Raw genomic sequence first — 24,986 nt, 5'->3', positions numbered from 1 at the left:
CTCTAAACAACCAAACCAACCCCTAAAGGTAGGAGGATTACTAATAACAATTGAAAAACAGTCTTTGATTCTTTAAAGATAAGTAAGGGAGTCTTTGACGTCGAAAAATTCTTTGACAACTAATTTACACAAAAATTCCCTGCCAAAAACACACGTGAGTAAGCAGCAGCTATATGATCTATCCAATGTCTCTTAAACAAGTGTAATTTCATTTACATAACGATATTAAAAATTAATTCCCATCTTAACAAGTTGAGTGGGGTATATAGAAAGTCAAACGTGAAAAAGTGCAATGCTTATACACTTTAGGAATGAGAGGCCCTGTCATTAAAAAAAAAATGACAGGTCCTCATTATCTTAATCATTCATATATTACTTTATGATTAAGTGGTGCCCACGAGCGTACGGAATAAAAATAAATAAATAAAAGAAACCGACTATTATTTTAGTGGGTGTTAATCCTGCGATTTTATAAAAGCAAATAATACAGTAGTCAATCAAAGATCGAACCGATGCTTTTCCAAAATACAAGGAAAATATAACCCTCAGCAATATAAAGTTCTAAAACCACCTACATTTGTCACGAATTATTTGATGATTAGTATAAAACCAACTGGCGAACTTTACCAAATGTTGTATTCGATGCAAAGTTGTAACATCAGCATTCGATGCAAAGTAATACTAAAGCTGAGCATGACTATGATCTAACCAGGAAGCAAGAGTTACAAAATCACAAAATCCAATCATAAAATAACTTGTTCAAGCTAGTTGAGATAGTAAATTGACAGCTTGAGTGAAAATAACTTCCCTGTCAGCATGGTCAGTTTCAGGAAAAACTTTGAACAATAATTAAACATAACTAGAAACATCAGCATAGGCAATTTCATTGCTGCTGTGACCCTGATGTTGATGTTCCAGTTTCAACTGGGGCAGCTGCGGCTTGTCCAGTTCCTGTCTGTGAAGACCCTGGCTGCATAGAATGCTGCTGATAAGGATGATTTGAGGGAGGAGGTTGGGATGGAGGCACTGCAGAATTGTATGCAGGTGGTGGGTACTGATGATAAGGAGGAGCTGGTGGCATATAACCATATGGAGGATAATACTGATGATGATATTGGCCAGGTGGAGGGGGCATCATTGGACGAGGATAATGTTGCATTTGCTGCTTCTCCAAACTGGGCTTGTTCTCCCCAGGCCCAGAAGGCCCACTAGGAGGACCATCCTGTGATGGAATAAGAGCTCCCATTCTTTGAGGATCCATTGATGGGTAGTAGCTTCTTTCCTGCTGAAGAGGTGGTGGATTGTTGTAGTAAAGCATTCCTTGGGTTTGGTCCTGGTTCTGCTGCTGAGATATAACTGCCCGAGGTAACAATCCACTGTGAGCAACGGAGGCCTGCTGCCTTGCTTGATCAGAGCCATCTGATTCAGGTTTCGATGTCTGAGGCCTGCCCCACATCAGCTTTAGCCTTAGGCCCTTAATAACCAGTTTGTTGGAAAGTTCTTCTGCTGCCTTTTCTGCACCTTCTCTGGTTGTGTATGTTACAAAAGCACAAGCCCGTTGGAGAACCATTTTGATGGATTCAATTTCTCCATGGGCATAGAAGTGATCCCGCAAGTCCTGCTCAGTGACCCTGGCATCAAGTCCACCAACATAAAGAGTTTTAATGCTCTCATCCTCAGGAGCCTCCAGAGTGGTCATCTCTCCTGCCTTGCCAAGTAGCTTCAAAGCCACTGGATCATTCACCCTGAACATTTTTTAAAGCATGAACAGCAAGTTAACAAAGTCAAACGCATGAGCAATATTTAAAATGTCACCAACTACGCCATTAAGGATAACATCAATATTTGTAATCACAAGAAAATCATGCAGAGAAAACTAAGAATAAGTAGCACATAGGATAATGAGATTGAAAAGGAATGAACACCATACCCATGATGAACAAAAATATAGAAACCAAAAGGTTGTTGTCACAAAAAGATGTTTGACGGCTATTGCCTGCCTACTACAACATTTTTGGCTACAATGGAGAATTAAAGATAACACTATAAAGAATCTTCCTTCGTCCATGTCAATAAAACCTCTCACTGCAGCGTGACAAGTAGCAAAGTACAAACAAAATGTTCTTAAAAGGATGAAAAATTAAAGGCTAAGGACCATATCGGCAACATAAACTCTTCCATTTCGCTAAAAACCAAGAACAACAAAATACACGACTTTAGCTACACTCAGTAGGAAATAAAGAAAGTTGAAATTGCAAGTAAATGGCATATTGTAACTTGGTAATCAATAAAATTTCCCCACTTTGGGTTCCTCAAATGTTAATGTTAAATAATGGTTTTGACTTGTATATATCTAACCCAATTCATGGAATAAGGATTGATTAATGCTTTTTAAAACACAGCTCCTACATGCAGAACTATACAAGAGTTCACTGGAAAACGAGAGAAAAACTGCAAGCTTGTTATCTTAGCTATGCATCAGGTCATCACACAGAACAACCACGGAGGAACTAAATGAATGCCAAATAAATCAACAACCAAGTCCATCACAGTAATGAAAAAAACTTGAGTCGCTGCCCAGCACCAATGACAATATGTAGAAATACTAAAGAAGAATAAAAAAAAGTTATTGAAAGAGAGATCAAGTAAGAAGTCATAAACAAATAAGGAAGTCATTTTAACCATACATACCCATAATAACGGTCTTTAATATTTTGTTGAGACAATTCCCCAGTTACAGGCATCTCATGTCTATAAGGGCACTCAGCTCCTCTGGTACATTCACCCCTTATGTAGAAACTGCAAATATGCGCCCGATTTCTTTTGTAATATGGTGTAGTCCTTTGAAGCTTCAGGATAGTATCATTTGGCCGTACTTTACCATAAGAGGATTCATAATCTATACCAGCTCTAGCCTGCAAAAATATTGATAAGGAAAATTTTAAATTCTAATAGCTGCTGTCAAATGAGATTATGCAATGTGAAAATCAGAGTGCCATGGGTGAGGATTTCTGCATGTAATAAAGTAAATAACTTTATTGCTCCTCAAATGGATGTTATGGCTCTTTGAAAGAAAATGAGCAGTTAGAGGCAATAAAAATAACTCCAAAATATTACAAAAAAAACGATGAAAGTCACAAAAATAACAATTTACTCACAACTACATATGGATTGACCCTAAAATCCTCACTACTATGAAGTTTATTCTTTTAAAATGTAAATCCTGATAACAATCGAACATGGTATATCACTTCGAGTGGAAAGTATGGAAAACTGGAATTGAAATAAACGATAAACCAAAAGGCAGCATTAAAGAATGTCAGAGTTGAACATATACACTAGTGTATCCAATCAGATCAAAAAAGGCAGCTAAGAGGTTTGTGCATTATGCAGATGAGCACACCCAGATTAAGAGGAAGTACAAGGATCAAGCCAACTTATCAGGAGATGATCATTTGTCATCCAAAACAAGAAGTTCAATAAATTGATGGTGGGTAATGAGAATATAATTCCAAGCCAAGAATAAAAAGTTAGAAGGAAGGAGGGGAATAGTACACATATTGAGTACTAAATTATTGTTATTAAGTTACAAAAAAATCAATATTTTTTTAACAACAAAAACCTTTTCAGTACAGTTTGAGCAAAAAATAGAAGCCAAAACAAAGGGAAAGGTGAATGTGAGTGTGACTTGTCTCCTCGGAACATTTTTTTATGCCTGGCTTTAATGGTTTGGTAGAAGCAAAGGCAAAATATGTATGGCAACGAGCATCGATGTCAAAGGAAAAAGAAAGTGGTTCCATCATCCAACAAGGCAGAACATATTGCAGCAGCAAGTGTTCTTGATTACAGTCTAAAAAAATACATGCACAGACATGGAGGTAAATCAGAATGATGCAATTGAAATCCTATGCAACAGAAAATCCATTTTGCAATTGCAAACAATCCATCACATGGCAGTAAGATCCAAGTATTTTTCCATCAATGGCCATTTCATATGCAATGTAATATCAGAGTAAAAAAAGAAAACAAAAATAAAGCTCAAGTATTGCAGGATGTAAAAACTAAGAACGTTGATACTTTCACAACAGCGTTACCAATAAAGACCATGGTTTGAGAAGCAATAAAGTCTGTGAGAATAAATCACAGGAAAGAATGTTTAGGAGGGTTATTTTCAGCATACTTTGAAGAAGATAAAAGTACCCTAGAATCTGTACTTAATGCCAACAATTTGTGACAGTGTGCAGCTTCAGCAGTCTTAAGGGTCTCTTTTTTCTGCCTTGTTGGATTTTAGGACAGGTTTAAGTTTATGGTTTGTCTTTGGTGCTCTGCTAATGGCTGCTTTGTGGGAGTTACCATTACCAACATGCAAAAAGAGAGAGACTAGGTGGTCTTGTTCTTTCTTGATTGTTATGTTTTCCCTAGACCTAGTTATACTTCACTTCTTTTCACTATTTCTCTCCAGGAAGACATGTTCTATTGAGTAAAAAATGGTGTCTAAAATCTACATGTGTCAGGATATTCATAATTTTCATGCACTAGATTTACTAACAATAAGGTTTCATTGTGATGGATTTTAAGACATGAGACAATTCAAACAATTCTGGTTCGAGCAATAAAATTTCAGTAACTGCAGTCCAGAGGTGAAACTCATCATAGAAGCAATTGCAAAGGTGTGTGAATCTGAACTTCCCATAATAAGAATTAAATATGACATATCTCGTCAGTCGAAGTATATTTTTTATGTGCAAATTGAAACAATAACCATAACCATAGAAGCAAACAATTAGAACCTTGATTCTTAAAACAATAACAAGGGCAAAACACCACTATTATCCAATCATCAATTAGGTTCAACTATCTTCAACTATAAACTGGTTAACATAGAGAAAACTTACCCTGCGGTCATGCTCTTCAGCAAAATACTCCCTATTAACATCACTCTTTGGAATGGCATCATTGGAATCGATACTAAGAGCCGTGTCCCGAACTTGAACTGGTAGTCCATATTCAAGATCCAGAAGGCACACTTGACAGACATTTTTCAATTTACTACATGTCTGGCAGATCTCAGTTTTCTTATATCTTGCATCTCGACCAGGTCTCCATCTAAAAACAGTGAAAGGCCTTGTACAAATTTTGCACTCCTTGTCATACTCTGCTCTTGTCTGCACCCAAAGATAATCATAACGAAAAACAATTAAACAAACAGGATTCCCACAATCATCTTAAACAAAACACTATGAAATCAAAAAAATTATCAAGAATGCACATTCATGCCATAGTTATTCATAGTACAGCACTAATATCACATAACGACAGTTTCAACAGATTCATTCTTCAGCTCTTGATAGCTGTTCACATGACGAGGTTCCATACACCAAAACCTAACCCATGTGTCTCTTAAACCCTAAATTCCCCAAAAAACACACAAGACTCACTATTATTCAAGAGATTCATTATGATAGAATGGTCTAGCATGCAATCTGATGATGAAATAAAATAGAAAAGCGAAAGGAGCGAAGAAGAAAGGAAAGGAACCATTCGAACGTAGGGGCTGTCGCCGAGGCAGGATTCGCAGATGATGGGGAAATCGGAGCGCTCCCAACCGTCGGCTTCGTGGTCTCGGAGCAACCTATGCGCCATGATTAGGGTTTCAACAACAATAACACCTTATTTATTCCTAACACCAAAATCAAACAACAACACCACCAACTACACAACCATAGAGGCGCTGGCTCGCTACCTTCATGCGCTTCACGGCTGAGGAACCAAAAATACAAGCCACGCCTTCACTGCCCTTTTAATATATATATCAATATCTAATAGTTATATACATTAAATATTCCTTATACTTTAATTGGTCGTATATACTATATATATATATATATACACACCAGATTTTGAACCATGTGATTAGGGGTAAAAACTTTTGAAATTACATCTGTTCTGATAGCGTAAAAGACCCACTTGATGACTCATTATATTTTAAAAAATAATTAAAAATATATAAATTTATAACGATAGATAAAACCGATACGATATTTTCATGTACACATTTGGTTATATTTTTCTTATCCTTTTCATCGCTTTATCTTTTATATTTTCTTTTATCAGAAAAAATAATTTAATAACTTTTATTTATTATATTGATTTAATAATTAATTAAATAATATTAAATTATTCCACAACTTATTTATGTCTCTTACACATACTAACAGGAAAAAGGCACTCCGTGCTTACATTTTTTTTTGTTCGTCCCTGAAATATCTACTGTCGATAGTAGTGATTAATTTCTTCACTACGTTGGAGACACCTCAAAGAGTGAGATAAAATAATTATTAAAAAAATAGTAATAAAAAATAATTCATGTAAAAATAAAAAATAAAAGTAATTATTGAAAGCGATATCCCCTTTATATATTAGTATAGATTCATTAGTTTCAAATTCTTAAATTTGATTAAAAAATATTTTTTTAATTTTTCAAAATAAAAAAGTATAATAATATAAAAAAGTAAAAATTAAAGTAGTTATTAAAAAAGAGTATTCCCTTTATATATTACTATAAATGATGGCCCGGAAACTACAGGGTTTGAGAACATACATTGCATCGCTATTTTTGTCTTAGCTTCTCTTTTATCAATAAAAACGTGTTAATAGCTCTTGAAATTAATTTCCATCAATGTTTAAATCATACTTAACAAATAGAAGTCATGTCTACGAAAAACTATTTCCAGAGGCATGCAAAGGTGCATAAATATTCAGTAAGTGCTATTAGACATCGATCAAGATATTGTATTTTTTGGGTCAGACGGCATGGTGATGAACAAATCAAAATTCAGAACAAAAGTGGAGACATTAAAATTAATATCAATTTTGATTAAACTATATTGTTCTGTTGAATGATAATAGCCAAATTAAAAGGGGTAATCGCTACATTCATTTTATGTCAGTAATTTCACCAGTGTGAAAAAAACTACAAGTGGAGATAGATGCCAACTGACACATGACTACCCTTTCAAAATCTGAAGCCTGCACAAGAGGAACAAATTACATTTCCTTTTCTATGATTGTACAGAGAGCAAGCACACTTGAAAAGTATCTGTCTGCAGAGAAGTTTACATTCCCCAGAATCCATGATGGTTGATGCATATCCAAGGTAAAATAGCTATACAAAAAATGATGCAACGATGATTTCTTCATCGAAAACATCAGATGCCAGTGTCCCAGTGAATCTTTTTGTTCAAATGGCTACCAAAATTAACCCGGTTCACAACTGTCCCAGCACTGCTACTCAACTATTTACTACCTTATTTGAAAGACAACTCCAGAGTGTGATGTTCACACAAAATAGGGCAGGGAAGGAAAGAAGATCATGATTAGCCATTGCACTACTACAACCAAATCTAAAGCAAATAAAACTGTAAATAGAGATAGTCGCGGATTTTATAGTAATCTTCACAAAGAGGACCTTCAATAACGATTTGCTGAACACCAGAAGCACCACCCTATTAGAGAAAGAAATCATCTTAATAGATCAGAATCTTGATCATAAAACTGGACAGTCTCATCTATATTAAAAAATGATCAGTTTCTTCAGGATGCACGAAATTAACAAATGTTTAGAAGAAGCACTTGCCTTCTGTGTTGCATCCCCAACTTTCCTAAGAGTTACATATTCACCACAACGCAAAGCCCCTCCGGCAAATTCCACCTGTAAAGTTAATGGTGTTAAAATATATATTTTCATAAAGAAGATATTCAGTGTAACACTTTTTTTCACACATGGTAAAGTTGGTACCATTTAGGATATTGGCACTAAAGGCTCAAACAAATTGAGAACTGGGAGTGGCTCAAGTGAAGGCAGTGCAAATCCTACTCCTCATGGTTCATGCCAAGGAAGCCCCCCAAATGAAATTTCACCTACAAAAGATATATTCATAGCAGGCAACAATGAGCAATGTCTTGTGTTAAGGGGATCACTGGAATCAACACTGCTCTCAACTAGTACACCAAACCGCCCAACTGCATACCCTATGCCTAACATTGTGGACACAACAGAACCTCAAGTGCCATTTGTAGGACAGCTACTTGAGGGTGCTGGTAGTTCTAAGGACTTGAGAAACCTATGTCCTTCAGCAGATGCTGTTTTGGAGGATCAGGTTCCAGAAGCTTGCAGGATGAATCCTCAACGTTCTGATTTGGCTCCTATGCAACACATGAATACAGAATACTCTTTGTAACAATGTGCCACCCTTTCTAATTAGCAAAGAGGTGAAGAGTGTGACTACTAAGGCAACATATAAAGAAGATATCATAAGGTTTAAGGTCTCTTTGGACTGTGGTATTGTGGACACATTGATTAGAACACTTTCTTAGCGACCATCCTCTGTGTATATATATATCAAACGACACTAGTGTAATTTTTACTAAGTGTTACACCGCTTAATAATTTTAAATTAAATATAAATTTTGAAAATCCAACCGTTAGATTGAAAGTACATATCACTTATATATGTATATCAAATTTTGTTAAAATTGAACAACAACTTGAGAATAATTAAAGTGTTCATATTTTAGTATATTTTGAAATAAATATATTATGTCAATTTTTTTTTATAAGAATGAAATATCAAAACATCTTGGATTAATATAAAATTTGTGTATATGATCTAAGAGTAAAGAACTTTCAATCTAACGGTTGGATTTAGAAAATTCACATTTAATTTAAAGTTATTAAGCAATGTAACACTTAGTAAAAGTTACACCGGTGTCGTTTGAACCTTCCTCATATATATATATATATATATATATATGTTTTCCCTTTTTCTACATACATATATATTTAAAAAAAATTATTACTAATATTAAACATTTAATGTTTAACATAATTAAAATATTATTCTAAAAAATATTATAAATAAAATTTTAAAATTTTATAATATAATTAAATATTATATATTACCATTTTAGTTTAATGGAAATATTAGAGTAAAAATTTTAATGTATTGAAATTATAAATAAATAAAACATATTTTAAAATATGGTAAATAGAAATTTAGACTATCAATAAGATAATAATAATAAAATTGAGAATACTAAAATTATATAATATTATAATTAAAATTTAGAATATTACACTCCTCAATAACTACAAGTTCCCCACATCCAATTTTACGCATAAAAACATATATAATTGATAAAATTACTTTATATCATGCGATTAACATTTCAAATCACTCAATTTACACATATCAATTAATGGTTTCACAAATTATCACAACGAGTTCCCTTAGGATTTTTCATAGGAACCTATAAGAACCTCAGATCATATAATTACAACCAAAAATATATAATTGATTATACATTCCAACAATTCATGTCATTAATTATGAGTAAGAATAACAAAGAGCAAAACAGAAATATTATGGGGAGTAATCCCACTACTCGACATACAAACTCACATTCATAGTGAGATTTTTCACTCTCCTCTTACCTTATTGAATAGAAAAAGATGGATGCGTGGCTCCGAATTGATTTCCTTCTTCTTCTAGTTCTTTGAGCACTGAAGCATGTAAGCGTAAAAAAATGTAGGGGTATAAAATGAAAAACTAATTATAATTTCTCCTTTTAAAGAAAACATAACTCCTCCTTAACCCTTATGTGGAAGAACATATGCATAAAGTTTTGATGATGTTAAAGCATTAAAGAAAATAAAAGGTCAAGTTAAAGCAAGTTGATAATAAGCAAAATCTCAAGAAATAACTAGATAAGTTTTGACTACTTAGCTTGATATGTAAAATGAACTTTTAGAAATTGCAAATTTCACTTTGCCATTAAAATAAGGATTTCAAGAAAATCTAAATTTAGTCTTTTTGAATATAAGAATAAGTTTTTGAAAAAGAAGGTAAAAAGAGTGTTCAAAAAGATTTTACAAAAATATTTTTGACTGAAAATTATAAGTTTCCTATAATCAAAAGTTTGTGTAACAAATATAGTAATATTTGTCTGATAATCGATTACCAGCTTATGTAATCGATTACCAGAGCAAGGAAACTTCAAAGTTTAAATTTCGAATACAAAAGAAGAGGGAACTTCAAAATTTTGAATTTAAAAGATATAATGTTTCAAATTTTTTGAACTTAAAAACCGTTGTAATTGATTACCAAGCCTTGTAATCGGATTACTAGAGTATCTTTTCTAAAAAATTATAAAGAGTTACAACTCTTCATTAAAAGACACAACCTAAGAAATAATTGTCCATAAATACCTATACTTTTTCAGAAGAAGGTTACGAACTCTATTGTGAAAATCAATTTACAAAAACTATTTGGCCAAAGTCATTTGCAAAAATCTCTAAAGAGTTCATTAAGATCTTAAAAGGTGTAATATCTACTCTTAGAAAGAGATTTATTATGTAATTCTCACTTGATTATTTGATCAGTGAAGGAGAAAGGGTTGTTCTTCTGGTTGGTTTTTGTATCTCAACATAAGGAAAAGGGTGTTCCAAGATGTTGGAGGATTCAAGTCTTGTAAGGTTTACAAAAATAGTAAAAATCTCAAGTTGAAGACTTGAGGACTATACGTAGGCAGGATTGGCCGAACCAGTATAAAACGAGTTTACAATTTCTCTTTCCCTATACTTTAATTACTTATTATTAATTGTGATCGAGTAGCTTGCATCATCATTAACTTATACACACAAATTTGTCTAAGTAATTGAATTTATAAGAAAGTATCTCTAAAACTCATAAAGGAAGAAAAATTGATAAACTTAATTCAGCCCCCTCTTAAGTTAATTGAGGTTACCTACGAATTCCTTTCCTTCTTAATAAAAATATTATAAAATATTTAAATAAATCTTTGAATAAAATACTTTATATTATAATCTAAAATATATCAAATAATTAAACAATATAACCTTTAATTATAAAATCTCACAATATATTCATATAAAATAATTATAAATAATCATTAAAATCATTACATTTAATCATCATAAAATATAATAATTAATAATCAAATAAATATTAATCAATTCTCATCAATAAAAATAAAAATATTAAAATTATTAATAAAATACTTGTATTATATTTTATAAAAATGGGATGCTCATAATGAAATTTGACTACAATTTTATTTTGAAACTTTGACCAAAAACCCATGTTTAATTTAATTTCTTTAAACATCACAGGTTTTTCTCTTTTCACTTTTAAGAAAATACATTTAAATATATGGAGGTATGTATTTAATTATTTTTATTATGATCATAATTATTTTTGTCTCCTAATTCTATTTACTTCAAACGCGATTTTATGTAGTAAAAAATACATGCAGTTTACACCACCACAAAGAAAAAAAAAGAAGAAAAAAATTTATATATATATATATATACTGCTCATATGAAGAAAATATTCTTTTTACAAAATTAAATTTATCATTAATCATCTATTTTAAAAATGAAACAACACAACACAACTTTTTAAAAAATATTACTAAAGATATAAATAAAAATAATTAATATTACTTTTTAAGAATTAATTTTTCTTCTTACATTCATATCTATGGGAATGAATAAAAGAGAGTAATCATGAAAATTAGAAAAGGGAAGTGATATAATGATTAATATAAATAATTAGGGTGAAGAATAACAGAAAAGTGAATGCACCGTAGCAAACTTTGAATTGAAGCAAAATCATGAATTGCATCACTGCCAAACGCAAATTCCCAATTACATAGTTCCACCGATGTACAGAAAACTCGCGTTTGCATAAGCACTTTTGTTTTCGGCGTTGATCTCCGATTCCGTTTTCCAACGCTTCTTCAATCTTCACCAATCTCAATGGCTTCTATCTCCCTGCTTCTCACCCTGTTCGTGTTCTCCGTAATTGGCACTTCGTCGTCGGAAAGGTAAATTGCTGAAAGGCCCTCCGTCTCTCTCTTTTCACCAATTTTGTCACAATTTACTCCCTTTAAATTTCCATGAGAATATGAAACCAGAGATTTGTGTTAAGGGAAAGGCTAAACCATGTTATATTGTCATATAAATTAGAAAATGTTTGAGTAAGGTGAAGAAAATCAATGACATTGAGTGAAAATTTTTTAAATCTATTTTGAGTGTAATTTGTCCATTTTAAGAATAGTTAGTAACATCACGTTAGGGCCTAATTATTAACAATGAAAATTATGTCCAAGTGTTCTGAAACTTGTAAAAGGGTACTAGTTTGAGTTTTTTTTTTTAGTAACCACAACAAGATTCGAACATGGGGACCTGTGCATGCTACCCACCACCAGGTGTCTCTAGTGCTTCAAAACTTGTGTGTATGTGTGTGTGAATAATTAAGAGAATGTGTCTGGTTTTTTTGTTTGTTTCCTCTCTATAAAGGGTGAAAACACAGTAAAAAATAGTTTAAATCATAAAAAAGTAAAAATAAAGTGAAATTTGTGATTATTTGTAAAAGAATAGATAGTATATGTACTATCATTGGAAAGGGTTTTTACACTATTATTCAATCACAAGCTGGCATGCATGATAATTTCGTTAACTTTTACGATAACCAACTTAAAAGTCATAGGGGCAATAGTTTAGTTTCTGATTGATAATGTGAAATTTGTTACAATGACGATGCATATAAATTAAACTTTGTAAAAATTTAAAATGAATGAAGATATTTTCTCTAACATAACTGATCTTTATGTTTTTGTTCACGTTAGTTTTCACATCATAGATCTTGGGGACTAATTTTTGAAAACTAAAGAACCAGGGGATGAATTCAATTCCCATCATTCATGATTTTTCTTGTGTATTTGACTATTTACTAGTTACTGATCAGAATATTTTTATTGTTGTTCTCATTGTTAATTTGCATTAGCAGTAGGAAGGAATTAAGGAACAAGCAGGAAACTGCATTACAGACGTTAGAGCACTCATTTCACTATTCCAACAGAATTAACCCTTCCCGTGTTGTCCAAATCTCTTGGCAACCAAGGTCAGGTACTTTCTAGAACTTTCCCTTTTGTCAAATTCATAGTTGTCTTACTGATTAAGACATTCAAATCTTCTATTATGTTCTTTTGATTTGCTTGCTTATTTACCAGTCGTTTTTTTTTTCTTCTTTAGTTTTTCAGACTCTGATGTATTGTTTCTCCTCTTGCTGTAGGGTTTTTCTATACAGAGGTTTTTTGTCGGACAAGGAGTGTGACTATCTCGTTTCTTTGGTAAGATTTGTTTCTGTATTCAATGGTTTTCATAATGGTTTCTAGTATTTGGGCTAGCTTTTTAATTTAACCCCCTTTTTTTGTTTAGGCATATGCTTTGAAAGAAGAATCCACAGAGAATGGTGGTCTTTCAGAGGGGGTTGGAGCTTCCTTGGATATGGATGTGAGTTTAAACTTTTTCCATACCAACTTGGACAAACTTGCCAATTAGGTTCTGTTCGTAGTTGTTTTATAGTTTGGAGTTTGGACTATGCTTTGAGAGATGTTTTCATATACAGGATTTTTGTTTTGGTTGATTCTCATGCTGTTTGTTGTTTTCAACCTTCTACTGATGGTGAAATGTTATGTGTGGGTTTCTGGAATTGAAACAATCCTGTCTACTGGTTGTTCCTCATGAAGCCTACTTTAAGAATACTAGGCCAATGCGAGGGTTTGTGAAAAATAGTCTTCTTTTCACTTTGCTAGAGATATAAACTGTTCTTGGTTTTTTTTTTTTTTCACCAAATAGCGTTGCTTCTCCTTTAGAAGTTAGATATATATTCCTAATCCTGCAGTTAATAGCTTAGTATCAGGTTGATTCAGTTCTAGGTTGATTTGTTGGTCAACCTAATAATAATCCCCGGGATTCGTGATGTGAGGCGTAATTTGACCCAAAAAGTGCAGAAGCGTAATTTCCATCATTGGAAACTAATATAACCGTCCTTATATCTTTTAGGACTAATTTGTTATTTATTCTATTAGTGACAAAAATATCAAAAGCAATTTTTTTGATTTTTGCCCCTAATTTTATGTTTCTAGCGATTGTTACTGCAACTATTCTCAAAATAAAATCCATTATTTTTTGTTTTTTTCTCTCTAAATTATAAGAAAATAATAGCTCAAGTCTTAGGTTGATTTTATTGAATACCAAAAGCTTTTTTGACCAAGTGATTCAAAAGTCTGATAGTTAAGTTCTTGCACATCTTCCTTTAATAATTTTTAACCTTCAAAACTCTATCAATAATAACTTATAACCTGTATTAATTTATGGCTTTGAAACAATAGCATTGATTTTACTTTTTTATTGTAAATTGATGGGCTTCAGCATGGCCCTGGGGTAAAAATCCTGTACACTCTTTCTCTATAAGAGTTTATTCTGAAATTGGGGCAAAATAAAAATGAATTCTAAGGTGAGGGGCTTTTTTTAACAGTTGGATATATTATTAAAATAAATGGGTGACTTTGATACATAGAAGAATAATTCAATCTTTAGCCATTCATTTATTTTTAATAAAATATCCAACAGTTAAAAATAAGCCCACATGGGTAAGGAGCCTTTTTCACCCTTCACCATAGAATTCACCAAAAATAAAACATGTCTTATGGAGTGCATCTATTCAGATATACTTCGAGGTTCTAACTGGTCACAGTTCTGCTGTTTGTAACCATAAGTTTAGAAGTGTATAAAATTATCCTTATTGATATAAAAGAATTATGATCCATATCAATATTTCTATTATATTGAACTAGAAAGCTTGAAGTCATTTTTAATTTTTTTTCCCATGATAAGGAGATTGGTACAACCAATGCACTGCAATTGCTTGTTTTAAGCTTGCTGCTTGACCTTAAAAGTTCATTGCCATTATGACATGGAGTTTTGGGCATCGTTATGATGACGTTCTACATTATGTTAGGATGGTATTCTTGCAAGGATTGAAGAAAGACTTTCAGCTTGGACTTTCCTTCCAAAAGGTAACTAGCTATTGGGTCAGTTTAGTCCAGTATTGTCAGCTCATGCTCTGTGATACACGGTCTAACATATAATTGTCTTGTTTGTTTTAATCTTTTCAACTAGAGAACAGCAAACCTTTGCAGGTCGTGCATTATGGGCCTGAGCAGAATGGTCGGAACTTAGATTATTTTACGAACAAAACCAAATTGGAATTAAGTGGACCTTTAATGGCAACAGTTGTTTTATATCTCTCAAATGCTACTCAAGGGGGTCAAATTCTCTTCCCTGAATCAGTGGTGAGTTAGGCGATTGAGTTTTTCTTCTTTGTGCTGTTTACTTTTCACTTTATTCTGAATCTGTCTCTACTATTTAATCATGTCTAATATATTCTCAGCCCAGGAGTAGCAGCTGGTCAAATTGTAGTAATAGTAGTAAGATTCTCCAACCAGTAAAAGGGAATGCTGTTCTATTTTTCTCTCTTCACCCAAGTGCTTCTCCTGACCAGAGTAGCTTCCATGCTAGATGCCCTGTTCTTGAGGGGGATATGTGGTCTGCGACTAAATACTTCTATGCAAGACCAATTAACAAAGGCAATGTCTCAGTCATATCAGATGGTGGTGACTGCACTGATGAGGATGACAATTGTCATGCTTGGGCAGCCATTGGAGAATGTCAAAGAAACCCTGTGTTCATGATTGGATCTCCTGATTATTATGGTACGTGTAGGAAAAGTTGTAATGCATGCTGATCAGAAGTTGATTTCACAATTTCAGTTCATATAAATATTCTCCGTTCCAGAATTCCAGTACCCCAATCCCTTTCCTCAGTTTTGTTTTTCCTCCCTATTAATGTAGAGAAAATATATGTGGAATTACCAACTGCTTTCTTAGTGTGTGTTTAGATTATAGTTGAAAATTAAGTTGAGTTGAACTTAATTTTTCAAACCAATTTTCAAAACAAAGCAACAATCGTCTAATTTTTTTTCAACTGAGATTTGTTTATAATTCACACTTAACGGAATGAGAAATTTTTTTGTCAAACATGTAGGTATAGTGTTAACTAAGATTAAAATTTTCAAATGTCAAATCAAACATAATTGTTGAATGAAAAGAAATTGAAGGATCACTTCTCGTCTTATATTATTTGATTATTTCATTTTCATTCTTCTAAAATAAAAGTTTATATAACTAATAATTTTTGTTCTTCAACACTTCTGCGTAAGTTGTTTTTATCTATTTCTAGTCTATTTTTTTTTTACTTTGAACATTATATATCATCTAATGATATATTTGAAGTACTTTTTCATCGTCTCAATTTTTTTACTTTGAACAATATATATCATTTATATGATATATTTGAAGTATTTTTTTCATTGTCTCTTGAATCTTACAATTTAATAAGAAATGATTTACAATTCAAAATTAAGCTTGACAATTCACAATTTAAATCTCAATTTGATAACCTTGGTGAGAATTACAATTGTTGGTGATAAAATTTACGGGCATAGGAGCATTCTCAACAATGATCTCTTCCTGAATCCCCTGGACAAAACAAAACGGTATTTTGGCCAGTTTAAATAAATAAAAATTACAAAATATTTATTTTTAAAACAATTTTGGAATAAATTTTTTTTGCCCGCGTGGACACTGTCATTTTGCACCACTTGTAAATGGTGCCACTGAATAAAACAAAAGAAACAAAGAAGGCATTAAGAGGGTGTGACGCCTTCTGCTATGTTCTTAGATACACTCAGAAGGTGCCAGGAGCTATAAATTATATTATACTGAATAAAATTGTGAAATAATTTTTATTAAATTATTCTCGTCCTTATTTCAATTAAAATGCATGAAAAAGTAAGTTTTTTCGTTTGTAAAAAATTCCATCAGAAAACGAGTTTGCACTGGTATAATATTGTTGATAATTAAAATGGTAATTCGTAAGCAATGGTTACACGCATTTAACCGCAGTTAAAAGGTTACATACTGCCGTAATCCTTCATATATAAAAATAAAAATAAAAATAAAATGAAAGTATTGTAATATTGAAATACTCTAATGGCATAATATTTGATAGTGAAATTATAAGCATAAAAAATAATATTCAATATGAGTCTAAAACTCACTATCTTCTTCTCAAAGAATTATGTATAAGAGAAAATTAGACTAGAGCAAGATTATTCAGAGGAATGGTTATAAGTGAAAATAGTTATAAAAATCAGTTAAGACCAACTGATCGAATAAAAACTTGGATATAATATTTTATAATATTATGTAAATAGATAAATAGTCACTACATTTTTTTAAGTTGCACTTCCTAGACTATTAAGAACGTCATTTTATATATGTGCACATTTTTGTAAATAGTTGATCAAGAATGTCACTACCGATTTCTGGCTAAACCGAATTTCGATGTCCTCTCCAACTTCAAAAATTTTATCAATTTTGGACTAGCCAAGACTTAAACACATGCACGTGAGATTAGATAAAAGTTCTTACACCACTTAATCATTGCTCATTACTTGATACTATACGATTTAAAAACATTTTATAATATGTCTAAATATAAAAATATATTTAATTATATAACAATTCTTGTTGATATGTTATTTGTTTTTAATGTATTTCTTTGTACAAAATAAAATAAAAGTAATTTTAAGTTCAAGTAAATGTAATTATTTAATACTTTAATAATCATTAAATTAACATCTTTTTGTTATTATATAATTAATTTTATATAATATATTTTTAATTTAAAATTATTTGTGATTCACCAAGTTTATAATATAGAGAATTTCTTAGTATGATAACCTTTACAGTATGTGTTTGGGGAGATATTTTAAGATATTAATTCATTTTTTTTGTGATTTTTAAAATACGTTAGAGTAAAAAGTTTTGTTTGTATAGAGAAATTTAAAAAAAATCAAATTCAAATATTTTTAAAATTCTTTAAAATTTTAAAATTTTTATTTTTCTCACAAAAGTAATAATTAAAATTTTTTCATATTTTCTTCTTATCTCACCTATATGTTTTTTTTAATCTTTCATTTCTTATTATCTCTTCTCTTATCTTCCCCCTCTCTTTGTCTTTCTTTTTCCTTCATCCTCCTCTCTTTTATTTCTACTTCACTCTCTTCCCTTCCCTCCCTTCTTTATTTCTCTCTTCTCTCCTCCTCTTTTCTCTATTCTCTTTCCCTTATTTTCCTTTCTCCACCTCTCTTCCAATGTTTTTTCTCCTCTTCTTTTCTCTATTCTCTTTCCCTTATTTCCCTTCCTCCACCTCTCTTTCAACATTGACATAGAAAGTATCAATAGTTTTTTTAATTATTGAATATTCAAAGTTATTTTATATTATTAAATAAACTTAAACATGTTTTTAGTTCATGTAAAATGAGTGAGTTTTAATTCTGATCCTTGTAAATTTTTTTCTTTATTTTTCATCTTAAAAAAATTTATAAACATTATTTTTAGTCCTTATAAAATATTTTTGGTCCTTGTAAAATGAATAAATTTTAGTTTTGATCACTATAAAATATTTTTATTTAATTTTCACTCCTCTAATATCTAAAATAATTATTTTAATCCCTAACAACGATTTTAAGGTAGATAAATAACATTTATTTTAAGGACCTATAAAATCTTTTTGAAGGAGTCACACACTAATATGGTATCATTAACAGTTATAATAACATCTAATATGGTCATTTAACCTTTTAATAAAAAATTAGTTAAATAATAATTAGTTAATTACATAATACTAAGGACTAAACAATATTTATGAATTTTAGAGGATGAAAAATAAAGGAAAAATTTTATATGGACCAAAATCAAAACTTGCTCATTTTGTATGGACAAAAATCATATTTAAGCGTAAATTAGAATTTTCTATGACAGAAATTAAAATTTTCCATCCAAATTAAGAATTTAAAATTTAGAAAATTTGAGTATTTAAATTGATTTATGCAAATAAAGTATTTATTTATAAAATAAAATAAAATATTTAATGAATAATAGAAATTGAACAAAGTAATTCAAAGTCTCTAAACTTTTAAAATTCTTTATCCAAACACAACTTTACTTTATAAATGAGTGAGATAAAATTCATAATAGTTTAAAATAGAAGATGAGATCATTTACAGATTTTCAACTACTCACTCAAAACAATTATAATTATAATTATAATTATAATAATATTCACACACTTAAGTATAAGATTTGATTACACACAATTTTAAGGATAAAACAACAAATAATTTATAACTCACGCTACAAATTATGATGCACAAAGGTTTACCAATATATCCCAAATTATGAAGCACATTGCTTCCACAAATTAAAACTAGCTTGAAACACTATCATTAAAGATACAAAATTATGGTATAAGATAGAAGGAAAAAAATAGTCTCTTCAAACTTAGGATTCCAATATATATTCTTAACAAGAATTATTATTTATTAATAATTAATATTAATAATATAAGACAATAGAGAGTTATCACACAACAATGTTTCATGAGAGACTATCACAAAATCTTTAATGCATGTACCAACTGTGATACTTTCTCTCCCTAATTAATTATTAAAACTAATAAAAAATAAACGCTTCACAATTTAATTTAAATAAAAACAACATAATTTTCTAAATCTTCACATGGTGAAAAGTTCACATTCCATCATAGTTAAATAAAATTAATTGAAAAAAAGTTCCTTAATAATAAAACCAACGTCAATAGTCTATATCAAAAACTAAATGTTTAAAATAACAAATTAGCACTCTAAAAAGTCATACAAAGATTTAATAAAAACAACAAACTAAAATGTAAATAAAACACAAATTAAAATAAATAGTTTCATGAGTCCCAATGTCACATTCTATTTGATCTTTGTATCCAAGACATATTAAAGAGGTCTAAACCTCATCACTAGCATCAAACTCTGGCTGATCTTCACCTACAAATAATGTTTAATCCAAATACAAACATAACAAATAAACAAAAGAACGTGAGGTATATTTCATTCATGCTCTCGATATGAAATAAGGTTGGACAACCTCAAACATAACATATACCAATAACATAACAATTTATGTACAAAAGCATACATATGATTTATAACCGTTATAATTATGTAATGTCTCATGCACAAGTGAAATATGCATGTGCCACCATTTGAAAATACACTTAGCTTGAAAGCTCATAAGATAGCTTAGGAATACAGGCTAGTAAACAGAGCTACTCGACCAAAGGCATTTACCACCAAACACTCTCATTAGGAGGAAGACACACAAGGGTGCATCGAGGTCGCACTAAGTCTAAATATAATGCTCACTAAAAAGCCTCTCATACATCAAATTTAACACTAATACCTCATCAAAAACACAATTTATACAAAAGACGCATGTCACATAGACATAAATTCAATCAATTCAACTAATTAATTGTTCCAATTGTTCACATGTTTAACTATATTTTTTTTTTCCGATGTCTCAATCTCAACTATTTTTAAGCTCACACTACCTACGTATTATGCTAATCAAGTATTATTTTATTTCCATTATCTCCATTATCCCACTATTCGTTTAAATCCTTTTAGCTCTCCTTAACTCAACAAGTTTGTAACAGTACTAAAATGGAAAAGAAATCAGAATAAAGGAAAAGGCAAGGAATGGCAGTGATTGTATTCTTCTATCAGCAAATAGGTACCAATAGTAAAGGATGAGTACAGAATTAGAGAATATGAGGTGAGAGAGAGAAATCAGAAAAATACAGATGAGAAGAGAAAGAGACAATTCATCATTCTACACCCTCTCACTAAAGGGCAAAAGTTGTTATTATACTGCCAGCCTACTTTCCTTGCACGAAATCTCTCAGCCTAGTGTTGGTCATCTTAGTGCGTGTGCTCCTCCTGAGCAAAGCATTCTCTGGAAAGGCTGCCACGTGTCCTTCCTCAATAACTAACTTATCATTTTCTGCCTGAAGAGGAATATTCTCCTCTGGGCCCATGACAATGCTTCCCCCATTGAAAATAACCTTGTCCTCAAGGTTGAAATTGGGATATAGGTGGCTCATGTCCTCTGCATTTTCCCAAGTAGCTTCAGAAACCTCTTGTCCACTCCACTGAACCAGGACCTGAGGAATGAGTTGCTCTCCTTTAAGAATCGTACGTCTGTTGAGGACTTGTAGAGGTTGCAGCATGATACCTTCTTCATCAATAAGTAATGGAAAAGGAATAGTTGTTGCAGTGTCATCTCCCTTGAATTCCTTTAGCTGTGAAACATGAAAGATAGGATGTATTTTAGCATTGACTGGCAGCAGTAACTTGTAAGCCACCGAACCAATCTTAGCAAGGATAGTAAAAGGGCCAAAGTATCTCATGCTAAGTTTTTGATTCTGTCGCAACTGAACTGAATGCTGCCGATACGGTTTCAGTTTCACCCACACTTTATCACCAATCTGAAAGTGTTTCTCAATCCTCTTCTTATCTGCTTGATGTTTCATGTACTGTTGGGCCCTGAATAAATTCTCCTTAAGCTTGTTCAACAAAGCATCTCTGGCTAGTAAGGAATCCTTAACTGATTGGTTATCAGATGGTGACGGTTGATACCTCAATAAGCCAGGAGGGTCTCTGCCATAGACCACTTTGAAAGGAGTCATGCCAATGCTATGATGGAAGGAAGTATTGTACCAATACTCAGCCCATGGTAAAAAATTGACCCAAGTCTTAGGTGATTGTGAAGTGAAACACCTTAGATACAACTCCAAGGCTTTGTTAACAGCTTCAGTTTGCCCATCTGATTGGGGGTGATAAGCTGTACTCATGGCCAATGTGGTGCCTTGTAGTTTAAACAATTGCTGCCAAAATTTACTTGTGAAAGTCTTATCTCTATCAGAGACAATGGACTTAGGCATGCCATGAAGTCGAACCACTGTATTGCAGAACAGGTCAGCGACTTGAGTGCTTGTATAATCTGCTTTCAAAGGTTGAAAATGGGCATATTTGGATAACCTGTCCACTATGACCAGAATCACAGTAAAGCCTTTTGAAACTGGCAGGCCAGTGATAAAATCCATACTGATATCTTCCCATATCTGAGAAGGGATGGGCAAAGGTTGCAACAGCCCAGCAGGTTGCACAGCAGCATATTTGGCTTGTTGACAGATGGAACAATGTTGTACAAACCTGTGTATTTGTTCCTTCATTTTGGGCCAATAGAACTCTGCTTTCACTCTGGAAATCGTCCTTGCAATTCCAGAATGACCGCCAATGGGAGAGCAATGATATTCTTCTAGGATTTTGGATATCAAGGGAGACTGCTATGGAATTACCAATCTGCCTTTCCAAAATAGAAGTTGATCCTTACTAGAAAGATGAGGATTCTGATTGTTACCCAGCTCACAATCCTGTAACTGCTGTTTCCAATACTCATCCGTGGCAATGTCGTGTTTGAGCTCTTGCAAAAACGTTGGCTGAGTTTCAGACCAAGCCATGTAAAAAGATCTGGACAAAGCATCCGCAGGAATGTTATCTTTCCCAGGTTTATACTCAATTTTGAAATCATAGCCAAGAAATTTGTGAAGCCATTGTTGTTGCTCAGGGGTTTGAATTGTCTGATCTGTTAGATGTCGCAAGCTACGTTGATCAGTTCTAATTGTGAATTGGTGGCCCAATAGGTAATGCCTGAATTTAGCCAATGCCTCTGTGATGGCATATAACTCCCTAGAATAAGCAGATTGCTTTTGCATCCGAGGGAATAGCTTTTTGGAGAAAAAAGCAATAGGGTGTTTGCCTTGGCTGAGTACAGCGCCTATACCAGTCCCTGATGCATCAGTTTCTAATATAAAAGGCTGATTAAAGTTAGGTAAGGCAAGCACTGGAGCTGTGGTAATGGCTTCTCTCAAGCTCTGAAAGGTCTTTGATGCAATGTCAGACCAATGAAAAGCATCTTTTTTGAGCAGGTTTGTTAACGGTTCAGCAAGAGCAGCATAATTCTTTATAAACCGTCTATAGTAACCTGTGATGCCTAAGAACCCTCTGAGCTGTTTGAGATTTGTTGGCTCTGGCCAGTTTAAAATAGCCTGCACCTTTGCTTTGTCCATAGAAACCCCTTTCGCAGAAACGGTATGGCCCAAATAATCTACTTGTTGTGTAGCAAAAGTGCACTTAGACAACTTTGCATACAAAACATGAGATTGTAGAAGCTGTAAAACCGCTTCTAAATGTTGGAGATGAGAGGACCAGTTGGGGCTATACACGAGGATATCATCAAAGAATACAAGAACACACTTTCTCAGTAATTTCTGAAACACTCGATTCATTAGTTGTTGAAATGTGGCAGGGGCATTGGTAAGCCCAAAAGGCATCACCAACCATTCATAATGGCCTTGATGCGTTCTGAAAGCAGTCTTGTGTCTGTCCTCTGGCTTCACAAGAATTTGATGATATCCGGACCTCAAATCCAACTTTGAAAAGAATTGTGCACCAAAAAGCTCATCAAGTAATTCATCCACAGTTGGCATAGGAAAATTATCCTTAACTGTGATGGTATTAAGGGCCCTATAATCAGTGCAAAATCTCCATGATCCATCTTTCTTCTTGACTAATAAGATTGGAGAGGAGAAAGGACTAGTGCTGGGTGTAATTATGCCTTCAGCGAGCATATCTGCAACCATCTTTTCAATTTGAGCTTTTTGACTGTGAGCATACCTATACGGTCTGACCTTAACAGGATTACTGCCTTCTATTAAAGGTATGGAATGATCCTGAAACCGTTGAGGTGGTAGACTTGAGGGTTTGGTGAAAACCTCCTTATAAGTATGCAACAACAAAACAAGTGCAGGTTCCAAATTTTGAGGTATTTCCTCACAGAATTCAGACTTGTTGTCAGATTCTTGTAGCTGTATAGAAAACACTTCAGCAATGGCATGAGTTTGATGGAGCCTTTTGATATGGTGAAACTGGGCTAGCTGAGGCAAGTTCTGTTTTTCACCATATAAGGTGATAAACTTACCATCTAGCAGAAATTTGAAGGCTAGAGCACTGTAATCAGCCACATGAGGGCCTAAGGTTGCCAACCATGCTGCACCTAGCACCAAGTCTGCTCCTGCTACTGGTAACAAATAGACAGGAAATTGGAGAGTGTAGCCTTGCACCTTAACTTGCAGGTCAGAAATAAAGCCTTCAGCAGACATTGAATTTCCATTTCCCACCATCACTTGGAAATTTGGGGCTGGTTCGATTGGTAATTTCAGAAAGTGAGCAATCCGTGGCTGCAAGAAATTATCAGAACTGCCACTGTCCAATAAAATGTTTACTGGACAACCATTAATTCGACCCTGGAACTTAATGGTACCAACTCCACTACTGCCTTTTAGAGCATTGAAAGACAAATGATGATCAGTTGCATCCTGTGGTAAGCTGTCTACAGAATCAGTCTGAATCACATTGTCCTCATGGGTGCACTGCTCCTCATCAACTTGCAGGATCATGTAATGCTTGTTAGGACACCTATGGTTTGGTGAAAAACGTTCATCACAAGTATAGCAAAGGCCTTTTTCGCGCCGAATCTGCATTTCAGTGGGTGTCATTTTTTTAATAGGATTGGCCGGTTGGGCGAATGGTTTAACTGTGGGGGTAGGCAAGAGAGGGGGTTGGGAATTTTGTAGTTTAGGATATATGTATGGGGTGGTCTGTGTGTAAGGTTTATATGGTGGTTGAGATTTTGGTTTGGGAATGTATTTTTCTTCAAAGAGTTTGGCTAAGGACACAGCCTTAAGAATCGAAAGTGGGTTTTGTGCTATAACTTCTCATTTTAAGTCTGGTTTAAGGCCACTAATGAAGCAATCTAGGAGGGCATCAGGACTAAGGCCATAAACTCTATTAGCTAAAGACATAAATTCAGTATAGTAATTACTAACAGAATTTGATTGAGAAAGCTTAAAGAGTGTAGATCTAGGACAATCATAAGGTGAAGGACCAAACTCTAATTCCAAGGCTTTTGCAAATTGTTTCCAATTTTGAAAAGGTTGAGTTCTAGTAATCATCTGGAACCAAGGGATCACATCCTTT

At 32.8% G+C, this 24,986-nt stretch overlaps 2 protein-coding genes across 3 annotated transcripts; one reads left to right on the top strand and one right to left on the bottom strand.

Annotated features, from left to right (window-relative positions):
* Positions 1-572: 572 nt before the first annotated feature.
* Positions 573-5,810, bottom strand: LOC109799973 (zinc finger CCCH domain-containing protein 40). Its single transcript, XM_020360642.3, has 4 exons — positions 5,539-5,810; positions 4,896-5,165; positions 2,692-2,915; positions 573-1,745 (listed from the first exon to the last, which is right to left on the bottom strand). Exons 1-4 carry the CDS (start codon positions 5,641-5,643, stop codon positions 884-886), a joined length of 1,461 nt encoding a protein of 486 aa, XP_020216231.1. The 5' UTR covers positions 5,644-5,810; the 3' UTR covers positions 573-883.
* Positions 5,811-11,608: 5,798 nt separating this feature from the next.
* Positions 11,609-15,815, top strand: LOC109799972 (Oxoglutarate/iron-dependent oxygenase). 2 transcript variants are annotated; one of them, XM_020360640.3, is made up of 7 exons: positions 11,609-11,907; positions 12,870-12,986; positions 13,158-13,215; positions 13,304-13,378; positions 14,889-14,946; positions 15,050-15,222; positions 15,321-15,815. In XM_020360640.3, exons 1-7 carry the CDS (start codon positions 11,840-11,842, stop codon positions 15,672-15,674), a joined length of 903 nt encoding a protein of 300 aa, XP_020216229.1. In that variant the 5' UTR covers positions 11,609-11,839; the 3' UTR covers positions 15,675-15,815. The 2 variants fall into 2 exon arrangements, with proteins under 2 accessions (XP_020216229.1, XP_020216230.1); XM_020360641.3 differs by having other exon boundaries at positions 11,610-11,907; positions 12,873-12,986.
* The last annotated feature ends 9,171 nt before the right edge of the window (positions 15,816-24,986 follow it).

Source organism: Cajanus cajan, chromosome 1 (genome assembly GCF_000230855.2).
Source record: "Cajanus cajan strain Asha chromosome 1, NIPB_CcT2T_4, whole genome shotgun sequence".
NCBI lineage: Eukaryota > Viridiplantae > Streptophyta > Magnoliopsida > Fabales > Fabaceae > Cajanus > Cajanus cajan.
This window is presented reverse-complemented; position numbering and strand designations above follow the sequence as displayed.